The sequence below is a fragment of the Microcaecilia unicolor genome, chromosome 1 (assembly GCF_901765095.1).
Source record: "Microcaecilia unicolor chromosome 1, aMicUni1.1, whole genome shotgun sequence".
NCBI lineage: Eukaryota > Metazoa > Chordata > Amphibia > Gymnophiona > Siphonopidae > Microcaecilia > Microcaecilia unicolor.
The window spans coordinates 355,261,162-355,283,451 of record NC_044031.1 but is presented as its reverse complement, the minus strand read 5'-3'; the positions used below and the strand labels follow the sequence as shown (position 1 = coordinate 355,283,451).

At 44.3% G+C, this 22,290-nt stretch overlaps 1 protein-coding gene across 1 annotated transcript in view; it reads right to left on the bottom strand.

The window, feature by feature from the left end:
* IKZF1 (IKAROS family zinc finger 1) overlaps positions 1-22,290 on the bottom strand; it is a 423,181-nt gene that overhangs the window by 107,728 nt on the left and 293,163 nt on the right. The window contains 2 exon segments of the mRNA XM_030209530.1: positions 1,706-1,831; positions 9,514-9,681. Of these exon segments, the coding sequence (XP_030065390.1) occupies positions 1,706-1,831; positions 9,514-9,681 (294 nt within the window).

Sequence of the window (22,290 nt, the reverse complement as noted above, 5' to 3'; positions counted from 1 at the left end):
CTTAGGGAGTAGAAATCCACGGGAGACGTATGTGTTAGGCGGTGAGAGTCTGATATGTACAGACAGGGAGAGGGATCTGAAGGTGATGAAACAGTGTGACAAGGCAGTGGCCATAGCCAGAAGGTTGCTAGGCTGTACAGAGAGAAGTGTGACCAGCAGGAGAAAGGATGTGTTAATGCCCCTGTACAAGTCGTTGGTGAGGCCCCACTTGGAGTACTGTGCTCAGTTTTGGAGGCCGTATCTGGCTAAGGATGTAAAAAGAATTGAAGCGGTGCAAAGAAAAGCTATAAAAATGGTATGGGATTTGCGTTACAAGACGTATGAGGAGAGACTTGCTGACCTGAACACAAAGGCATTAATCCGCAAACAAACCTTTTCCGGAGACAGGAAGGCGGTAAGAACTAGAGGACATGAAATGAGGTTGAAGGGGGCAGACTCAAGAAAAATGTCAGGAAGTATTTTTTCACGGAGATAGTGGTGGATACTTGGAATACCCTCCCGTGGGAGGTGGTGGAGATGAAAACGGTAACGGAATTCAAAAATGCGTGGGATGAACATAAAGGAATCCTGTTCAGAAGGAATGGATCCTCAGAAGTTTTGCAGAGATTGGGTGGAGAAACCGATGGTTGGGAGGCGGGGCTAGTGCTGGGCAGACTTCTGCGGTCTGTGCCCTGGGGGTGGCGGATACAGGTCAAGGTCAGGTATACATATAAAGTAGCACATATGAGTTTGTCTTGTTGGGTGGACTGGATGGACTGTGTGGGTCTTTCTCTGCTGTCATCTACTATGTTACTATCTCATTAGTGTTGATCATTAGGGAGTTGTTCGGCCACACTGTCGCGACACTGTACTGAACAGTGCCGGAGTTTTCAGCATCAGGCCCTTAGTCTATTGCACTTACATCAGCTCTATGGCTGACATAAGTGCAGGCACCTAGAAGTTAGGCTCGTTGATACCAAGTTATGCTAGTATTCTATAACGGAAAACTGTGTGCTCAGGTTCTGTTATAGAATTAGACTGCTACCGCAAATCCTCAGGACTTCTAATTGGAAGCAACCCAGTGATAGAATTGCCCCCTTTACAGTAAAATGTTAAGGGACTTCTGAATGCAACAGAATGTAATGCTTATGATGCATCTCAACATATGCCATGATATGAAGAGAGGGTAACACCACTGTGCCTATTTGTTATTGGTTTATCCCTGCCCTGATTCTCTGCCACTTAAATCTCCCACCCCCAAGCAGCACGTCCATGTACCCTCACTGACCCAGGACTTGAGGAGAAGCATCCTAAGAGACTGCGACCTGCTCTTGCCCCTCATATATTAAAAGGGCTAATGTGCAGCTATTCCTACTTTGGACCTTGAGCATATCACCTGCAAAATGCACTCATGCCCCACTGGCTCTACTGTGCAGAACTTCAGCCTCCTGCACTGCAGCACAGAATAGTGTGACTAAGCAATAGAGTGGTCCAGTGGCTTATTAAAAGAAAAAATACAGAAGGGAGAGAAAAGAACTAAAAGTGCACATAAAAACTACTAAAGTAAATTGAAGGTATTGGGTTTTTCAGTACTTATCACTTTGGCCAGAAAGCTGTCCCTCAAGCATGGGTCTGCTGGAACTCTCAGGGTGAGAGATATGGGACCACACAATACATGTTCTTTAGAGCTGGCCATGCCATTAGTCTTATTTCTTTGAGCTCTTACCTGAGTAAAGACTGCCTGGTAGGCCCATGCTTTGTAAGTAGTTGTGACACCGCTCCTTATGTTCTTCCAAAGAGCTGCGCTGTTTGTAGCTTCGGCCACAATATCCACACTTGTGAGGTTTCCCAACTGCAGAAAGCAGAATTGAACATACGTTAATTATGTCACACCCGTGCATAATGAGGCATGCATGCACCACTAAGCTGTTCAGCTGCTCATTCTATTCAGTTGCATGAAATGCCACCAACAGGCCTATAAGGTGCTAGAAGAAATGAATGTCACCCTGTGCAATTGACCTGTTCTTTTATCAGTGACATGGGTTTACAGGTTCAGCTGTGTCTGGTTTCAAGTGCAGCAGTGTTTTTAATGCAAACAAATCCCTTATAATGAAACACGGGGCCGTATAGGTTCTTTCAGGAGTTGAATTTGTTGGATGGTAAGATAACCCTGCCTCACAATGATGTCAAGCTCAGGTAGAAACGTTTGATCTTCAAAACCCATTTTGCTATGAATTCAGAATATATCAGGGAGATAAGCTGACTACAAAATCTTGGGCATAGAGACAACCTGAATGTCTTATTCTTGCAAAATGACTTGAAGGCCATGCTTTTTAAAAACTATGTAAGATCCAGTGCATGCAGTTCATCAATCGATTTGAAAAATACATTCTCCTGACAGATTTCTAACTTGTAAGACCTTTATATTAAAGATATTTCACAATACGTCCTAAGTCATAAATGTACCTCACAGACTGAATGTACCATAGGCAGCTGGTGACTCACTAGTTTGAGGAGACTGAAGCTGGAGGGAAGCAGGGGAGAGGAACAGGGCACAGCAGCACTGACTTTCTCTCTTCCAAGGAACTGCTTTCTACTTTAATTTCTATAATAAAATAGTTTCCAACCTTTAATGTCTCTAGTTTGATTTTCTGGCTCACTTTTTTACATTCTCTGTCCTCATCTCTTTTCCTTATTTCGTTTCTCTCTCTCTCTGGTGTTTTCTATTCTTTTTATTTTCTCTGTCAGCTGTCTTCCTTCTTTATCTCATTTCTTCAGATGCTTAATACTTTCTATTCCTTCATTTTCAGTTCCCTTTTTCTCCTTGTTTTCTTCTTTCTACTTATACTTTACTGCCTCTTCCTGTTCATCCTATTTGCTCACCTTTTGCTATTCCTCTTACTTATTCTCCTGCATTATTATCTTCCCTTCAATGCTCTCCATCTCCATCTCTTCCACCTCACTTTTTTCTCTTCTTCCTCTCACTCCTTGCTTCCATCCTGCACCTTTGCCTTTCTCTCCCTTTTCCTCTTATCCTTTTTCCATTTTGCTCTCACTGAGGCCCAGATGCACTAAACTTTAATGACCCTTTAACAACCCTTTAACGAAGAATTTTTGAACCGTGGCATGCATTAAAGGCCATTTTCCGACCACGGTAGAAGAAAACAAAAACGGAATGCAGATGAGCAAATTGTGTAGAAACCCCATTGAAACGAGATGCATCAAAGTTTTCCGCCTACCCTAACACAGAAAAACTGCCGGAAAGCTAATGACAGGTCTGTTCTTGTCGTTAGGGCTATCCGACTAAAAACTTTAATGTAAAAAAAAAACAAAAAACAAGGGGGGCGAAAACGCGCGTCAGGGGCGTCTTTTATTGATGCCCAAGGTCGCTGCTGCTCCCCGCTCCCCCTGCATCACTATAAAAGTTAAAAAGAAAAAAAAAAGGTTTGGGAGGGGGCAAAGGCGTTCGTCAGGAGCATCCTTTATGGATGGTCTTCCCCCCCCCCCCGGCCCATGGTCGCCGCTGCTGCTCCCCGCTTCCTCCCCCAGCTGCTCTGCGCATGCCACAAACGTCAAAAAACAAAACAAAACAAAACACAAACACGTGGATCGGGAGGGGGCAAAGGCGCTCGTCAGGAGCGTCCTGTATGGATGGCCTTGCCCCCCCCCCCCCCGCTTCCTCCCCCAGCATTAAATAAAAACACAAAACAAAACTCAAAGCTTTAGGAGCCTGGCCCCCCTCCCTTCCTGTCTCTAAACTCTTCTCCACACAGCTCTGCCTCCCTCCGCCCCCTTGCCCCGCCCCTGCATTACCGGCCCGTGCAGCGCCTCTCACCTCTGTATGAAGGCGCTGCACGGGCAAGAAGACCATCAGATTGCTGCAGTCTTCAGGACGTCTCTCTCCTTCTCTGACCTGGCCCCGCTCCCGTCTGACGTAAGAAACCTACGTCAGACGGGGGCAGGCCCAGGTCAGGGAAGACGAAGGAGAGAGACGTCCTGAAGACTGCAGCGATCTGATGGTCTTCTTGCCCGTGTAGCGCCTTCATACAGAGGTGAGAGGCGCTGCACAGGCCCGGTAATGTGGGGGGGGGGGGGGGGGCGGTGGAGGGGTGGAGCGGCGGCGACGACCTCAGGGGGGGTGGCGGGGGTGGGGCACGGGGGTGGAGGGAGGCGGAGCTGTGTGGAGAAAGAGTTTAGAGACAGGAAGGGAGGGGGGCCAGGGCTCCTAAAAGTTGTGAGTTTTGTTTTGTGTTTTTATTTAATGCTGGGGGAGGAAGCGGGGAGCAGCAGCGGCGACCACGGGCGGGGGGGGGGGGGCAAGGCCATCCATACAGGACGCTCCTGACGAGCGCCTTTGCCCCCTCCCGATCCACGTGTTTGTGTTTTGTTTTGTTTGTTTTTTGACGTTTGTGGCATGCGCAGAGCAGCCAGCATAACGCTTGGCTGCTCTGCGCATGCTTTAGGGGCCGATTACTGACGGGGATTCCACCAGATTGATGCATTGTACTTTACAATACCGCATCGAACATGTGCGACTTGTTTTTTTGCTGCATTGTTCGTTTTTTAAAATTCGGTAACAGCTTTTACGTTTTTGCTTTTTTCACGTTTGGTTGATGCATCTGGGCCTCAGTCCCCTTGCTCACCCCTTTCTTCCTGTTGTTCCTATCCCCTCTCCCAAAACAAAAGAAAGGTGCCAAACTGCAAAAAGACAAAGTCTGTTATACCTAATCTTGTTAAATCAATGTGTGGTAATGGAGCTAAAAAGACCCTACATAGGGAAAAAGTGCACTCCAATGGTTATGAGTTAGAGACCTATGAGAGAAGATTTTCCCAAGATTTCTGCTTTCTATAGACCATGACCAGTGCAAGAGTACTAACCTACTTATAATCGAAAGAGAAAAATGCCTATATTGCGAACCAAATCGGGAGATGGGCGTCTTTCTCCCGTGGGCACCCAAATCGGTATAATCGAAAGCCGATTTTGGGTGTTTCCAACTGCAATCCGTCGCGGAAGCGGGTAAAGTTGACAGGGGCGTGTCGGAGGCGTGGTGAAGGCGGAACTGGGCGTGGTTATCGGCCGAGGAGAGATGGGGGTCTTTAGCTGATAATCGAAAAAAAAAAGGCATTTTTACCGCGATTTTGGGTCACCTTTTGTGGACCCTTTTTTTCACGAACAAGTCCCAAAAAAGTGCCCCAACTGACCAGATGACCACTGGAGGGAATCGGGGATCACCTCCACGGACTCCCCCAGTGGTCACTAACCCCCTCCCACCAAAAAAAAAACCACTTTAAAAACTTTTTTTGCCAGCCTGTATGCCAGCCTCAAATGTCGTACCCACCTCCATGACAGCAGAATGTGTTCTATCCTGTGACAGCCTTTCCCTGGTTCTGATGTGGCTCTCGGGTGAGTGTGACACCTTTACTGTTATGTGGGTGTAGGGTATTGGGCTCCGTGATTCCAGTAGCTTGTGTTAAATGCTCACGATGTTGGTAGTTGGTAGGCTCTACTCCCATGGTGCTTTTCCCCCATGGTGCTTTTCCCCCTGCTTACTGGGTCAGAGTGTGCCCTGTTTTGTTTCCGGTAGTCCATGAGGTAGTGGCCATTTTTGTAAGCCAGTTTTAGATCCCTTTCACGTGTTAGCCACGTTACAGAACTTAGTTCTTCCCTTGAATATGGCTGAAAGAGGGCATTGTACAGCATTCTGCCAGCTCTGACCTACTGCTAATCTCAGTACCAGGGAGACTTGTTGCCAGTGGGGCACAACCTCTGATCTGCAGTTAACTGTGAGTAAGCATGCTTATTCCAATAAAGGACGTTTTCGGAGAGATTAGTCTTCAGGTGTCAACTGGTGTGCCAATGTTATATAGCAGCAACAAGTCCTAGAGGCCTGCGTGTATGCAGGTCCCTGGAGCACTTTTAGTGGGTACCGCAATGCACTTCAGCCAGGTGGACCCAGGCCCATCCCCCCCTACCTGTAACACTTGTGCTGGTAAATGGGAGGTCTCCAAAACCCACTGTACCCACATGTAGGTGCCCCCTTCACCCCTAAGAGCTATGGTAGTGTTGTACATTTGTGGGTAGTGGGTTTTGGGGGAGGTGGGGTTGGGTGCTCAGCACCCGTGGTAAGGGAGCTATGCATGTGGGAGCGTTGTCTGAAGTCCACCGCACTGACCTCTAGGGTGCCCAGTTGGTGTCCTGGCATGTCAGGGGGGGCGAGTGTACTACGAATCGTGGCCCCTCCCATGACCAAATGGCTCGGATTAGGATGTTTTTGCGCTGGGCGTTTTTAGTTTCCATTATCGCTAAAAAAAACAAACGCCCAGCTGAAAAACGTCCATTTTTTCGAAAATACGGTCTGTCCCGCCTCTTCACGTACCCGTTTTCGGACATAGACGCCCATGGAGATAGGCATTCGCGTTCAATTATGCCCCTCCACGTGCCCTAGATAAGCCTTCAGCTTTATGCCCACTCATGCTTTTAAATAATAAACTTTGCTTTTTATGTATGCCTATGTCCACACTCCTAGAAATTACAATATGTGTTGCTGGCTCTTTGAATGTGCCTAGCTGCCAGGATCTGTGTTCTACTTTGGCTACTGCTGCTCTTTGTGCCTCAGAAGCCGCAACTGCCTGGTCTTGCCTAATGCCATTGAATGTTGTGAACTTCATCATCTTCTGCCTTGGACTAGCCAGTTGGGTAACAATGAGGACAATTTTCAAAAGCTATTTACCCAAGGAAATGCCAATTTACAAGGATATAGTAAACTTGCTCAACCTTAGCCCAGCTAAAAGCATGCCCAGGGTTCCACAGCACACATACTTGTAGCCAGGTTAAGGGTAGCATTCTCTTAGTGGGGGTTGTGCACGGTTTGGATGGGATTACAAAACAGCATTAATATACTGTACTTTAAATTTAGTCCACACGAAAACCAATTCAATTCTTGTATACTGCTAATATCCCCTTTCCAGGGTTCAGTGTGGTTTACATTCTAGGTGAGACAAAAGCAGATAGTGTTAGTGTGAGGTATGAGAAACATTAGAGACCATTGGTGTAACGAAGCCCACCCTTACCAATTTTGTGCCCTGTTTTTCAGTTGATCTCTTGGACTCAGAAACATCAACTTCTCCAATTCATCATTTTCTCTGGTTTACCCTACTCCTTTCCTGTCTGCTTATTTTTGTGGGGAACCAATTCTTCTCCAGTTATCCACAGCAGGAATCCACAGAAGGCTGTAACTCATGAGCCCATTATCAAAAAAAGATGAGGCTGCAGGGTTCAGCTACTTATCTCTCTCCACTGTCAGCAATGCACAGGAAACCAAAACAACCTAATGCACCAATATGCTAAGGAGCAGGAGGAAGAGTGCTGCCTCTGTAGATGCACTTTGGGATCAGCTCATGAGGATTAGACTGAACAGGCTGTAATGGTCACAGCTGACCATGTTAGCTAAGCACCAAGCAAGGATCACTTTATGCGAATTCTGGTGCATTCCCATACACAGAGAAACCATTCTTTTGTAATAGATATGAGCCGTGAGAATGAAATGTGTTCCTTCATGAAGTAAACCTACTTTGAAGGAGTTCACAGTTCCAGTAGATATTGTTGTTCTTTTAGGACAAATCTTTTTTTTCCTATCAGCAATATTTGTTAAAAAGAGTGCTTATTCTACAAACTTCAAGAGAAGGAAAACAGAAGCAAGTTCACAGTCTCATGCTGGAATGTCTATGAGAGAGTGTGGGGTGTGTGTGAGGGTTTTGAGAACAGAAAAGCCTGGCTAGTTCCAAGCCATCTGTCAAAGGGATATTCAGCCTTTGTCACTTTGTGAGCCACACCAGCAGTGATTGTTTCTGAACCTTAACTTGTACACATGGGTTCCATTTAATCCTGTAAAACTACAAATTCTGTGGGGCACAACAGTCCTTGGAGGGTCAGATGTGGCAACTGAGGGACCCAAACAATACATTTAGAGATTAAAATTATTTTTAAAATTAAGTGATTGGTGCTCAAAACTGTGTAGCCTAGCCAACGTGGACAAGCTAGCACATTACAATCATGCTCCTCCAGTGGACATTTCATAGTACTGCATTTCAGTTCTCATAAGAAAATTATTTACTTACCTTTTTAAATAGTTCAGGGTTGCTACTGGAGATGAAAATTCAATTCCACTGTCGACTGACAAGCCACTGTGATTGAAGGGCCCTTTTACAAAGCTGCGGTAAGCCACCCATTGAGTTGGCGGTAAGGGGCTCCCACGCTAACCTGGTGGTAACCCCCTGTGGAAATATTTCTCAAATATTTCCGCTAGCACTGTTTCAGCAACATTACAAATCTTGACATGGTACCATGTTCACTATGATGTGTCATCAGGAGATTCTGGAAAAATAATAAACGAACTAATAAACCAAGCTCCAACATAATGGCATCATGATTTTCTGAGTCAAAAATAATATCAAACAAACTTCACCATACAGATTTCCAACTTCAAAAGCTAATCAAGAAATGTATTAAATTAAATATTGACTCTCCCAAATTTCTTCTTCTAGTACACGCAAATTTAGGAAAATTAAAAAAAACAGGTAATAACTATAAAATATTGGCCAATGTTTGCGTATTCTCCAACTAATTCATTTTTTTCTGGACTGATATATTGATTAACCTGGAAGTTAGGACTGAAGTAATATAAGTGCATGTGTCATCATTTTTTAGTAGGATTGAGTAGAGCGCTGACCTCTTGGGCAGCCTCCCTTAGTGCTTCCGTTCAGAAGTTAGAAATCTATATATAAAAAGAATAAAAGAAAATCATGATGTCATTATATTGGAGCTTGGTTTATTATTCTTCCAGAATTACCTGATAACGCATCATAGTAAAACATGGCACCATGTTGAGATTCTTAATGCCTTTGAAACTAATTATTGGAAGTTTTGGATTTATAAGGAACAATTAGCATTATTTATTTTGTATTCACTTAATCACAGTGGTTCTTCAGTTGACAGTGGAATTGGATTTTCATCTCCAGTAACAACATTGGACTATTTAAAAAGATATGTAAATAAAGGCACTAAGGGCGAGCTAGCATTTTTAGCGCGCGCTAAAGTCACCCAAAGGAACATATGGGCGACTCTACCATTTAGAGCACATTAAAAACGCTAGCGCACCTTAGTAAAAAGGGCCCTAATTTTCTTATAAGAACTGAAATGCAGTACTATGAAATGTCCACGGGAGGTGCAATGATTGTAATATGCTAGCTTGTCCACTGTTGGCTAGGCTACACAGTTCTGAGCACCAATCACTTAATACTTTAAAAAAATAATTTTAGTCTCTCAGTATGTTGTTTAGTTCTAGAAACATAAAAGACTTTTAAAACTAGATATTCCACCCCCCCCCCCAAAAAAAAAGTTGTGATACAACAAACTGAGGGACCCAAGCCACAAGTTAAGTATCTGTTATAAATTACTGCACCAGTGCGTCCAGGACTAGGCATACCTAGGTAGCCAGACATATGTGAGGCTAGCAGCACTGTGGTGAAACCTACCAGAGTGAGTTCTCAGGTGACCTGTGAGTGCGTCCCTACGCCGGCACGCATAGCTGCATAGGTGACACTTGAAGGGCTTCTCACCAGAGTGCAGCTTTATATGGCGAAGGAGGTTGCCTTTCTGAGTAAAGGAGGCCCCGCACTGATTGCACTGGAAAGGGCGTTCCCCTGCAAGGAAAAAGGGGCAGAGGAAAGAATATGTGAGGACAGAGTCTGACACAAATAAGCAAGAGGAAGACTTCAGAAAGAAATTTGTTTTCCCACTTGTGCTCGCTGGCTTCCACCGGCTGCAGGTCTGATATAACATGAGGCTTTCAGACTAAACCTGCCAGTTTCTTAACGCTTCACCGGCTGGGTCAATTTGATCTGAAAATCTAATTTTTTTTTCTTCTAAATCAGAATGGCACATCACAATGCAAATTCAAACTCATTTAAATAAAGTGACTGCAACATTTTGTGTTGAAGAGCTACTCTTCCTGATCAGCAGTTCTGGAATAAACCAATATCCAATTCTGCATCTTGTGGCATTTGATGTTTTTTTCTTAATGTGGATTTTTTTTTCAAAGGGTCTTTAAAATATGCCACTGAAGCAGCAAAATCAAAAAGGAAGCTCATTAAAAATGCATTTCAGGATCACAAGTTCATTTCAGCGTTACATTCTTATATTTAAATGAAAAGCACTTCATTATAACAGTTATAATAACTTCTTTTCATTTACATTTTCCCATGTATTTTTCCTTTCAGTTTCTTCTCCATTACTTGCCTGTCCCTAACCAGCCAAATCAAGGAAGAGACAGAAAAAGAGAGAATAAAATGAGACGCCAAGGTGCTGCAAGGGAAAGTCTCAGCCTTCCATACAGAATCCTGCAGCTCACAGATGGACTGTATTAATACAGAACTTGCCCGTCTCTCCACTATCTCTTTTACGTCAACAACAACAACAAATTCCTCATTCTTTGTCTAAATAGGTATATTTTATCTAAACAACAAGACAGATTTCAGATAAAGAGAATAAAAGTAGTTTAGGGTTTTTTGTATGGGGAGGAGGAGGAGGAGGATGAGGGGGATGGCTGTCCTATTTTCGTTTGAGGCAATACCATCTTTTAGGGACATTTTTACTAAATTGCATTAAATGCTAATGCACACCTTTTACAAAGGTGCACTAGCATTTTTAGCACTCGCTGAAATTTAGAATGCGCTAACCATGTAGACACCCATAATATTCCTATGGGCATCTACACGGTTAGAATGTGATAAAAATGCTAGCACACCTTTGTAAAAGGGACCCTAAATGGGGGGGGGGGGGGGGGGGGGGAAGGCCTACAAGAAAAAATGTTGTAGGGGAACATTTTGTAGTAATTTGCCTATCAGCACGCATTATTTCATTTTTTTATTCTCATTTCTTTGAGAGGAGGCATGTCAAGGGCAGGGAACCATTATCCAGTTTGTGTGTTCGCATTAGAGCACGTTAACTAGATAACGCAGATTTAACATGGGGCACTTACCACCTCTTAAATAGGAGGCAGTAAGGTTTCCCTCATTTTTACCGCTACCACACGCTAATGTTCGCATTACCACACAAGAGGAAAAAATTATTTTAAAAGTCTGTAATTATGCCACACAAGCCTTAGTACTTAGGAAAGTCCCGCGTTAAAATGCACTAAGGCCAAATTCTAGTGCGGTTTAGTAAACGGGTCCTTTAGTTTAGAAAGAAATAGGAAAATCCTAAACTCTGCACAGATTCTAATTTAGAGGCCCTTTTACTATGCTGCAGTAAGCATCAACGAGTGCTTACTGCAGCTTAAAAATCACTACTGTGGCCAACACTCAGGCATCCTGTGGTAGTTTTGGCATCTGTGCGCACTTCTCACACACTAAAAAATACTTTTTATTTTGTAGCACTGGGGGTATGCTTAGGGGCAGAGTGTAGGCGTGTCCAGCGATTATCGGTTAGCGCAGCTGAATCACCCCATGCTGATTAGTGTATGGTTAATATGGGAGCCCTTGCCACCTAAAAAATAGTGTCGGTAAAGGCTCCCGCGCTAATGGCCACATGCTAATTGGGAAATTAGTATGTAGCCATTAATGGGGGAAATACGAAATGCGGCTATTTTACAGCCACGCTAAAAGTGGCCTCAGCATGCGGGAAACCCACAGTCTGACTAGTAAATAAAGAACTGAAATCCATTATCTTTTTTCCTCATCATATTATTATTACTGCTGCACTCACAAAGAATCCTCTTCTACAAATATTCAGTTTAATTTCTTCTACATTCCAAGCTTCACTCTAGGGAGATAAATCTTGCTCCGAGGAAGGTACCTCCAACCCCAAGGGTGTTGTTAGGAAAATAATATGATGATGATTTCTCTTTATTACATGGACATCAAGTGTAGTGCTTACAAAACAGATTAGAATATTGCTAATTTCAAGCATTAAATCATTAACCTAATAACATACTGAATGCCTAGTTACAATACATGTGAGTCCCACTTACAACAGAACCCTATCTGAAACTGAAGATCACGTCTAAAGCCAAATACTGATTTTGATAATTGCATTAAAAACCCATTCGATTGTAAAATGAACTCTTGCTTTTTTAGTTACTCCATCCAATTGCATGTTTTCTTCTTAAATAATGCAGTAGAAAAGCACTGCTTTCTGGCTGCAGATAAATAATTTCATATGTATAGGGAATGTGCTCCATGTATATAGGAACTGCTTTCCAATTGTACATATTGGTTAGGGAACAAGAAGATGCATTACCTGCATGCAGTAGGAGCTTGGTGGATTTGTGTTGTCTGGGTACTGAAAAGCTATGTGCGATCTATGTATATGTAAATGGGTATCTGATTATGAATATGTGAATATTTGTGTTGTATTTGTATGTTTATATATCTGTATGTGTAGCTATTATTTAATCTGAATAGAATGGGTTTGCAGTATGGTTTGGCTTTCTTCTAAATTTCAGCTAGGTAGGGAATATCCACGGTACTGTTAACACATTTTGATTCTGCAATACATTTCATCTAGGACTATATTTTCAAACAATTTAACATGCTCAAAGTGGCTATTACACACCCTAATTGTTGAAATGGAGCAGAGGAAGTATTGCTAGGGACAGCTTACGTTAAAAAAATTACTTTTAACTCATAGCTGGTGTGGGTAGCATGTAATATATTGCATTCATGTACAATGCACCTACAAGTAGATACACAGGAGAAATCTGAAGTCAGACTAAAATCAGGTAAATTTCTGTTTGGTTCAAGACTGACAGAATTTTCAGATTTTCAACGGATTCATTTTGGAAAACTTTCAATGAATCTGGACAAAATTCAGCTAGATTCAAAGCAGTCAGCTTCACCAAGCCCCCAATTCTCCTGATCAGCTTCCCCAACCCCCAATCACATCACTCAGATAAGCCCCTCCCTGAGTCAAAGCCTCCTCCCCAACAACCTGTAAAGGAAACCCTTCCCATACCCCTCGGACTTCCCTCCCAGGCCTGCCATCACATCTGGGACTTACCCGGAAGTGATCATTGATGGAGTAGTTATTCCAGGACAGGAGCAATCCCCCTCTGTTTTTGTGCTCCTTCTGGATCCTGGAATTCATAACTGCCATGACCCCTAGGCAGCTAACACAAGATCTCTACCACACTGGCTGCTTTGTAATGCAGTACACATTAGAGTGGGTCCAGTTAATATGTACTACTCCGTAAAACCTGCGTTAGCTGCTTAATGCAGCTTCATAAAAAGATCTCTAAAGGTTATGCTTATAAAGTTAGGCATGCACTCATTTGCCTAGATATATCAGCCTAACATTTGCAATTTGCTTCTCGCTGGTCTCCCGCTCAGCCATCTATCTCCTCTTCAATCTGTCCAAAGCTCTGCTGCGCGTCTTATATTCCGCCAGAGTTGCTATTCTCACGTTAGCCCTCTCCTCAAGTCGCTTCACTGGCTCCCTATCCGCTTCCGCATACAGTTCAAACTCCTCCTTTTGACCTACAAGTGCATCCACTCCGCAGCTCCTCAGTACCTTTCCGCTCTCATCTCTCCCTACACTCCTCCTCGTGAACTCCGTTCACTGGGTAAATGTCTCCTGTCATCCCCCTTCTCCCCCACTGCTAACTCCCGGCTCCGTTCCTTCTATCTCGCTGCTCCCTATGCCTGGAATAGACTCCCTGAGCCAGTACGTCAGGCTCAGTCTCTGGCTGTCTTCAAGTCTAGGCTTAAAGCCCACCTCTTTGCTACTGCTTTCGACTCCTAACCATGACTCTCTTACTCAACACCCTCACTTATCACCCCTACCACTGCAATTTCCCCACCCCTAGCTGTCTGTTCGTCTGTCCAATTTAGATTGTAAGCTCTGTTGAGCAGGGACTGTCTTTTCATGTTAATTTGTACAGCGCTGAGTAAGTCTAGTAGCGCTATAGAAATGTTTAATAGTAGTAGTAATAGTACTAACATGAGTCTAGTGCTGAAAATCAGTGCGAAATTCCTAACTGGCTGATATTCTGCCTGGAGCAGTCAGTGTTTTTTTTTTAACTGCTGACAGCCATGGACTGAATTAAGCACAGGTATTCAATGCAAATGCCCAGGTTGTTCAGTGAATAAAGTTAGGACAGCCTTTTTGCTGTCCTAACTTACCCCCCCCCCCCCCCCCCCCCCCAGTGTTTACTAAGCTGCCATGGGCCCCTTTTAGGTGTCCCAATGCCATGCAGTGAGAACCTATTGTATAATGCCATCTGGGCACCCAGATTCCATTCTAGAATACAAACTGGTATCACAATGCCTAATATCTAGGCATCCACAGGTTCCCCACCCATAGACATGATGCAACTACAGCAAGGCTGTGCGTAATTGGTTTATGCCCCTCCCATGCTCCGCCCATGTGATGTGCTAGGCCACTTATGTGCACCCTTACGGAACAACACTGGGTTGCTTTACTGCCACTTATGTGCATAAGGGCACACTTATCCATGAACATGCAGGTATTCTGTACATTCACATACACAAGTGTCGCTTGGATGTGTGTGCCCCTTACCCCCTCATTCTGGAACAAGAGCCTACATTTAAGCGCCCTTTGCGCACTTAAATTTATAGAACACTGATATTCACGTATATACACTTACACATGTAAATGGAAGTAGCACGCCTAACACACTGGCTTACAAGGAAATTCTAAAATGATGCACAAATTTCCATGTACAAAATTGTGCACTATTCTGAGATGCAGGCATAACAAAACTGGTTAACGAGCCAATCAGTGTTAATAATTGGGTGCTAACAATCAATCACTGGCGTTAATTGGCAACAATTTGGATATGCATGCACATCACCTTAAGAACTATTCTATAAAGATCCGTTTGCAATCTTAACAGCATGCAATTTAAAAGGGGACACGGCCATGGGAGAAGCATAGCTGAAATACCAGGGATCTGTGCCTAACTTACATGCCAAGATTTACACCTAGTTTCAGTTGACACAATCTCTTCCGCCCAAAGTTAGGCATGAGTCCCTGCTGGCACTATTCTATAAGGGGCGCTCATCCGTGAAGGCCCATTATAGAATACTGTTCAGCACCGGATTTTCAGCGCCAGTTACTGAATCCAAGCCTTAGTGTGTAAATTCAAAGGGACAATCATAGGGGAGGGGCATGGGTATGTCATGGGTATGATATTTATGTGGGTCACATACAGAGTATGTAAGTTATGCATGTAAATGCCACAGTTAGGTGCACCCATTTATGATAGACCTGGCATAAATGTGTTTGACTACATTTAGGAACACCAATGCCGTTTTACGCTAGTATTCTAGAAGAAGACTTCTACGTGGAAGTATTCTCATAGAATAGGTACACTATCTGCGCAAACATGGAACCTAAATGTTGGCGCCCTGTTATACAATCGATTCCATAGTGGCTAAGTATTTCAGTATTCTTTGCACAAGTTGCCAGTAAATTTAGTTAGAACATCCCATATCAGTCTCTGAGCACTTGTGGTAAAGCATGACATCTATGCCTGGGTCTTGGAAGGGAATTCCTTTCCCCCTAGAGAGAACTGACTCCTTGGAGAAGATTTTGCATGGGCTGAGGGGAGAGGACTGGGAGACAAGGTAAATGTTCTGTGTGGGCCCTTGAGACTGTCCCACGACAAGGTAGCCCTGACACCATCATCACATATATTTTCAAGGCAGATAATATTGCCAGCATACAATAAATAAATTATTAAGCAATAGCAGAACCCACACTCCTCCCTCATATGTCCATCTCAGCCATCTCAGCAATCAAATCTCCAGACTTTACTCCTCAACCACCTCTTTCACAATACTGATGATTACTCACTATCTAAGCATTCCTAATCAAAGTCCTAAACTTAGAAATATCTTTATCCTATTCCTGAGCTCTAACTATAAACCTCCAAAGCACACAGAGGAACTGGACAGATCTAAAAGGAACTGGCTGAAGATCTAAAAAGTGGGACTAAAGGAAGAGCTGGAGTTGCTAGGAGACTTTCGTCTGCCAAATGTGGATTGGACTATCCCATCTGCAGAATCTGGAAGAAGCATGTGAATGCCTTTCAAAGAATGTTTATCAAATATATAGTGATAGAACCTATAAGGGAAAATGGGCCTCGTACTTAAACTCCACCGAACATCAGACAGTATGACTTCATATTATAGCTAAGGCAGAGCTTAGTCCTGGATTTCAAAAACATTGACTTTCGTAATGCAGGGGAGTGATTTAAGAAAGAGCTGTCAGGGTGAGAGGAGGTAAGGAAACAGAAAACAGTGGGCTGCACTAAAAGGAGCTGCAATAGTGGCCACAAATCAGTATGTGAAGAAAGTAAATACACATAAAAGGCAGGGCCGCCGAGAGACAGAGCTGAGCCCAGGGCAGGGCTTCCACAGCCGCTGCCCCCCTCAACTTGGGACACACGCAGCTGCTGCTGCCACTCCTCGTTCGCTTGCTCACTCAGGCCGCCCCCGCCCCCCCCCTACCTTCCTGCATCAGTGTGTCTGCTCCCCCCTGGCCTCTAAATGGGGCCCAATGCCGGGGTCTGTCTTTCTCCTGCTCCTGTGTGCCGGGACCAGGTTATCGCGTTACACGATAACCCCATCCCGACTCCCAGGAGCAGGAGACAGCGAGACCCTATCGCCGGGTCCCCCTTGGAGACTGGGCCTGGGGAATTTTGCTCCCCTTTGGCAGCCCTGACAAAAGGAAAATCAAACCAGTATGGTTCTGTAAGGCTGTGGCTGAAAAGATAAATGCAAAAAGAGTATCATTCAAATAGAACAATGAATTTGATAAAGAGGAACACTAAGAAGAATACTTGGTAAAGCTGAAAGAGATGAGGACAAGGTGACAAGATGTTTTCAGGGAAAGAAGCAAGGCCAGAGGTGGAATGTAAGACTAAAAAATGCTAACGAGCAATGTGTGGAATGTGACAAGGAAAAGGGAGAAATGCTAAACAAATAATTTTGTTTCATGTTCATGGAAGACCCTAGAGAAAGCCCACAGATGACTAACAAATGTACAAATGAGAATGGAGTACATATCACAGTGTTTAAGAGAAAGATTGTTGAGGAAAACTGAAAGTGGGCAAAGCCATGAGGCCACATGAAACACATCCCAGGAGACTAAAAAAGCCCAGAGACGATCTGGTGCATCCACTGAAGGGTGTGTTCAATTGATCTTTTGAGATGGGAATGGTTCCAGTGGACTGAAGAAGAGTGATAACTAAGAGAAGGCTGGAAATTATGGAGACATTACTGAAGGAAAAGATAGTGAACTATTTATAAGCCAGTGGGTTGCAAGATTCAAGAACAATCACCTCAATTTTTTTTTCTTGATTTGGGTGACTAAAGAATTAGATCAAGAACTAGAGGCCAACCAAATTTCAGTTTTGGTTATGGTGCCGAAACTGGCCTAAAATCCTTTTTTTGCCTGGTTTCAGTTTCAGCTGAAAGGCTATAGCCATGGTGTCAGTATAGGCCAAAACTCACCATTTGTTTTTGATGGAAGCTGGAAACTTGTGCTTTGTCTCCCTCAATCCCCACCCTCCTCTGAACAGGGGTTGCCTCTCCCCCTACTTACATATAGGTGCCCCCCTCGGGCCTATCTTACAATCCCTGGTGGTCTAGAGGTGTAGTGAGGGCACGACTGATCCACAATTTCTCCTGCTCATTATGGCTCTGCTCTCAAAATGGCTGTCATGACCTTTAGTGGCAATCTTGTGAGACTGCTGTAAGAGGTCATGGCAGCCATTTTGAGAGTAGGGTTGACATTAGGATTACCATATTTGTGGAGATTTATAAAAAGAGGACAAAAAATAAAAATGGCTGCTATCTTTGCTAAAGAAATATTTAATCATAGCATATGTGTAAATGAACACACATCAAACCATCACTACCTTACAGTACAGCAATAGACAATAATCTACTTTTCAAAAACTTCTGAATTTGAGTTTGACTGAATCTATACCAAAATGTACTTATCAGAAAAGCGGATATCCCTCAACAATTTTGACTGGCTTTTGAGATACGTGTGAAAGTCTTTGAATGACACATGCTTAAAACTGTGCTGCACAAACAAACTTCCAGGAGGGAAACATAGGAGATCAGCAATGCCGTTCTCTCTCTCTTTAGCACCCACATGTGTCCAGATTGACTAATAGGCAAGAGATAGTTTCTCTCATTCTGTGGGTAGGTGTGTTGGTCACAGGCACAGAAAAAAAAGAGAATATTTTCTTAAAAATTAAACCTGGACATATATTATGAAGAAGTCCAAAAGGAGGATATGTCCTCTTAAAAGAGGAGGGGCATAATCGAATGGGGCGCCCAAGTTTTCCTGAGGGTGTCCTTGCAGGACGGCCCCACGAAGGAGTGGGGAAACCCACATTATCAAAACAAGATGGCCGGCCATCTTTCATTTCGATAATACAGGCAGGGACGCCCAAATCTCCACATTTAGATCAACCTCAGAGATGGTCGTCCTTAGATGGTAGGCGATAATGGAAACTGAGGACGCCCATCTCAGAAACGACCAAATCCAAGCCCTTTGGTCGTGGAAGGAGCCAGCATTCATAGTGCACTGGTCCCCCTGACGTGCCAGGACACCAACTGGGCACCCTAGGGGGCACTGCAGTGGACTTCAGAAAAAGCTCCCTTACCTTGTGTGCTGAGCCCCCCAAAACCCACTCCCCTCAACTGTACACCACTACCATAGCCCTTAGGGATGAAGGGGGGCACCTAGATGTGGGTACAGTGGGTGGGTTTTGGAGGGCTCACATTTGCCACCACAAGTTTAACAGGTAGGGGGGGATGGGCCTGGGTCCGCCTGCCTGAAGTGCACTGCAGTACTCACTAAAACTGCTCCAGGGACCTGTATACTGCTGTCATGGAGCGGGGTATGATATTTGAGGCTGGCATAGAGGCTAGAAAAAATATATATTTTTTTTTTTAGGGTGGGAGGGGGTTAGTGACCACTGGGGGAGTAGGGGGAGGTCATCCCCAATTCCCTCCGGCGGTCACCTGGCCATTTAGGGCACATTTTTGTGGTTTGGTCGTAAAAAAACCACCAAAAAAGGACCAAGTAAAGTGTTCATCAGGGACGCCCTTCTTTTTTCCATTATCGGCAGAGGACGCCCATGAGTTAAGCACGACCCAGTCCCGCCTTCGCTACGCTTCCGACACGCCCCCGTGAACTTTGATCGTCCCTGCAACGGAAAGCAGTTGAGGGCGCCCAAAATCGGCTTTCGATTATCAGGCTTATTTTCGACAGTGATCGCCGGCAATCTTCCGACATAAATCGGGAGATGGCCGGCGATCTCGCAAAAGCGGCAAAATTGGTATAATCGAAAGCTGCTTTTTTGACACCATCGCCGTTTTCCCGTCGCTGAGCCGGCAAAAGTTCAAGGGGGCATGTTGGCAGCGAAGCAAAGGCGGACATGGGCGGGCATGGGCGTGGCTACCAGATGGCCGGCTTTTGTGGATAATGAAAAAAAAAAAGCGGTGTTAATCAGTATTTCGCCACTTTTACTTGGTCCTTTTATTTTCACGACCAAGCCTCAAAAAGGTGCCCCAACTCACCTGATGACCACCGGAGGGAATGGGGGATGACCTCCCAGTACTCCCCCAGTGGTCACCAACCCCCTCCCACACGAAAACAATAAAAATAAAAACCTTTTTTGCCAGCATGTATGCCAGCCTCAAATGTCACACCCAGCTCCCTGACAGCAGTATGCAGGTCCCTGGAACAGTTTATGTTGGTTGCAGTGGACTTCAGGCAGGTGGACCCAGACCCATCCCCCCCTACCTGTTACACTTGTGGTGGTAAGTGTTGAGCCCTCCAACCCCCCCAAAACCCACTGTACCCACATGTAGGTGCCCCCCTTCACCCATACAGACTATGGTAGTGGTGTAGAGTTGTGGGGAGTGGGTTTTGGGGAGGGATTTGGGGGGGCTCAGCACCCAAGGTAAGGGAGCTATGCACCTGGGAGGTATTTGTATATTTTTTGTAAACTTTTTAGAAGTGCCCCCTAGGGTGCCCGGTTGGTGTCCTGGCATGTCAAGGGGGGCCAGTGCACTACAAATGCTGGCTCCTCCCATGACCAAATGCCTTGGATGTCACCGGGTTTGAGATCGCCGGCATTTTTTTCCATTATCGCTGAAAAACAAAACCAGCCATCTCAAACCCGGCGAACTCTGGCATTTGGCCGGGCTAAACCGTATTATCGAAAAAAAGATGGCCGGCAATCTTTTTCGATAATACGGTTACGGCCAGCTGTAGCACCGCCGCCAAAATAGATTGCCGGCGATGTTCGATTATGCCCCTCTACGCCAATTTGGGCGACCCTGGGAGGACGCCCATCTCCCAATTTGTGTCGAAAGATGGGCACCCTTCTCTTTCGAAAACGAGCCCAATGGTAACCCTAGGGGCAACAGCCCTGACTACACCACTAGACCATCACGGACTGTAAGATAGTTGGGAGGGGGAGCTACTCTTTGTATTCTATTTTTTTGTGTGTGTATGTGTAATGCGATTGCAAATATGATCTTGCATAGTAGTTTATATAGTAAATAGAGTGCTCCAAATAAATGCTTTTGACACAAAAGTTTAGCAGAAATTTAAGTCTGTAAATTTGGGATGATAAGCTTCTTTGGAATTAGCCTCTCTGTGGAGATACAACATCAGCTGTCACTCCAACTATGGCACAAAGTCAGCCATTGTAAAAACACTGTGGCTTTTAGTTTCAGTTTTCATTAGCTGAGGTCAGGTGTTCAGAGGTTATTTTGCTTGGAGGTAAAATATGTTTTTTCATTATTTAAATTATTATATATATATATTCTGGTAGAGATCACATGATGCGTTGACGGAGTTGGATGGGTTTTAGCTCTGTTCTGGGATCTCTGCATCCCCCCCCCCCCCCCCCCCAATTAACTTATCCTTTTACTGCAAATTAATTTCAGAGGCAATGAGAGTGTTTTATGGACAGAAACCTGGTTTCTTTACCTAAAACCATGCCCGGTAAGGGTGAAAAAAAAAAAAAGCAACAGAAACCATGTGGAAGAGAGAGCAAGATGGCGGAGTCAAGTATATCCGCAGAAGCAGCTTTCTCAGACCAACAGCTGTCTCAATTAACGATGGCAGTGGATAAGGTGTTGGAACCACGTCTTGATAAAGTTAGCACTCAAATCTCTAACATGGAACCTATGCTAACTGCACTCACTGCGCTGGAGCAGAGAATGTCTGATATAGAGGATTCTACTTCCTGTCACGGCTCCTCGCTTGGGTAACTTCAACGTCAGCTTAAATTGCAGGACGCAAAGTTGGAAAATCTGGACAACAGATCACATAGAGTACTGTTGGTCTCCCTGAAAGCTTGTCTGAAAGAAACTTGATACCTTTATTAGAACCTTGGCTCACAAAAGAATTAGCATTATCTGATGGCGTGGGCCCGTTCTGCATAGACAGAGCACACAGCATGGGCCGGCGTCAAGAGGATCAGGCATGCCTGTGAATGGTAATTATTAAAATCCATAATTATATCCACAAAATCAAAATTCTGCATGGCTACAGACAAAAATGGGACACCAAAATCATTCAAGACTATTCTCTAGCATTACAGGAGAAAAGAAAGTGGTTTGGTCCTATCAGCACTGCTTTATATGAGAAACATGTGCAGTTAATGTTCCTATATCCAGCTATACTGAAGATACAAGAGAATGGCAAATGGATTTCTTATGAAACGGAATGGGCTGCCCAGGAATATTTGAACGCTTTGCAAATTTGAATGCTAGCAGCTCAGTCATGTTTGTTAGGTATCACAATAACTTTGGCCTGGGTTCCTATAGGTATTCTGTATTTAGTTATAGTAACATTGTATGTGTTTCTTTTCAGACATATTATCTTTGCCTGAATGTGAGCTGGTAAGAAATTTGGTTCTTGTTTACTGTTGAAATATCTGCCCTGTAAGTGGGGGGGGGAAGGGGGAATCCTAGGCATCTGAGAGATCTCTTTTTATTGCAATTCCCCTAGTGGGCTGTGGTGAAATTTTGTTGTTTTTTGGGTACATGGGACAGATGGCGGGGGGGGGGGGGGGGGGGAAGAGGTTATGGTGGTGGTGGTGGTGGTGGGGGTGTTTCTAGAGTGGTCTGGAGTACTATTGGTTAGAATGGGAAGAGATGATCCATGCTCTTATCATATATTTTATTTAGTTGGGAACTGTTTGCTTCGGTTTCGAGAGGTTGGACTTTCTGTGAGTCTTTTGGATCATTTTC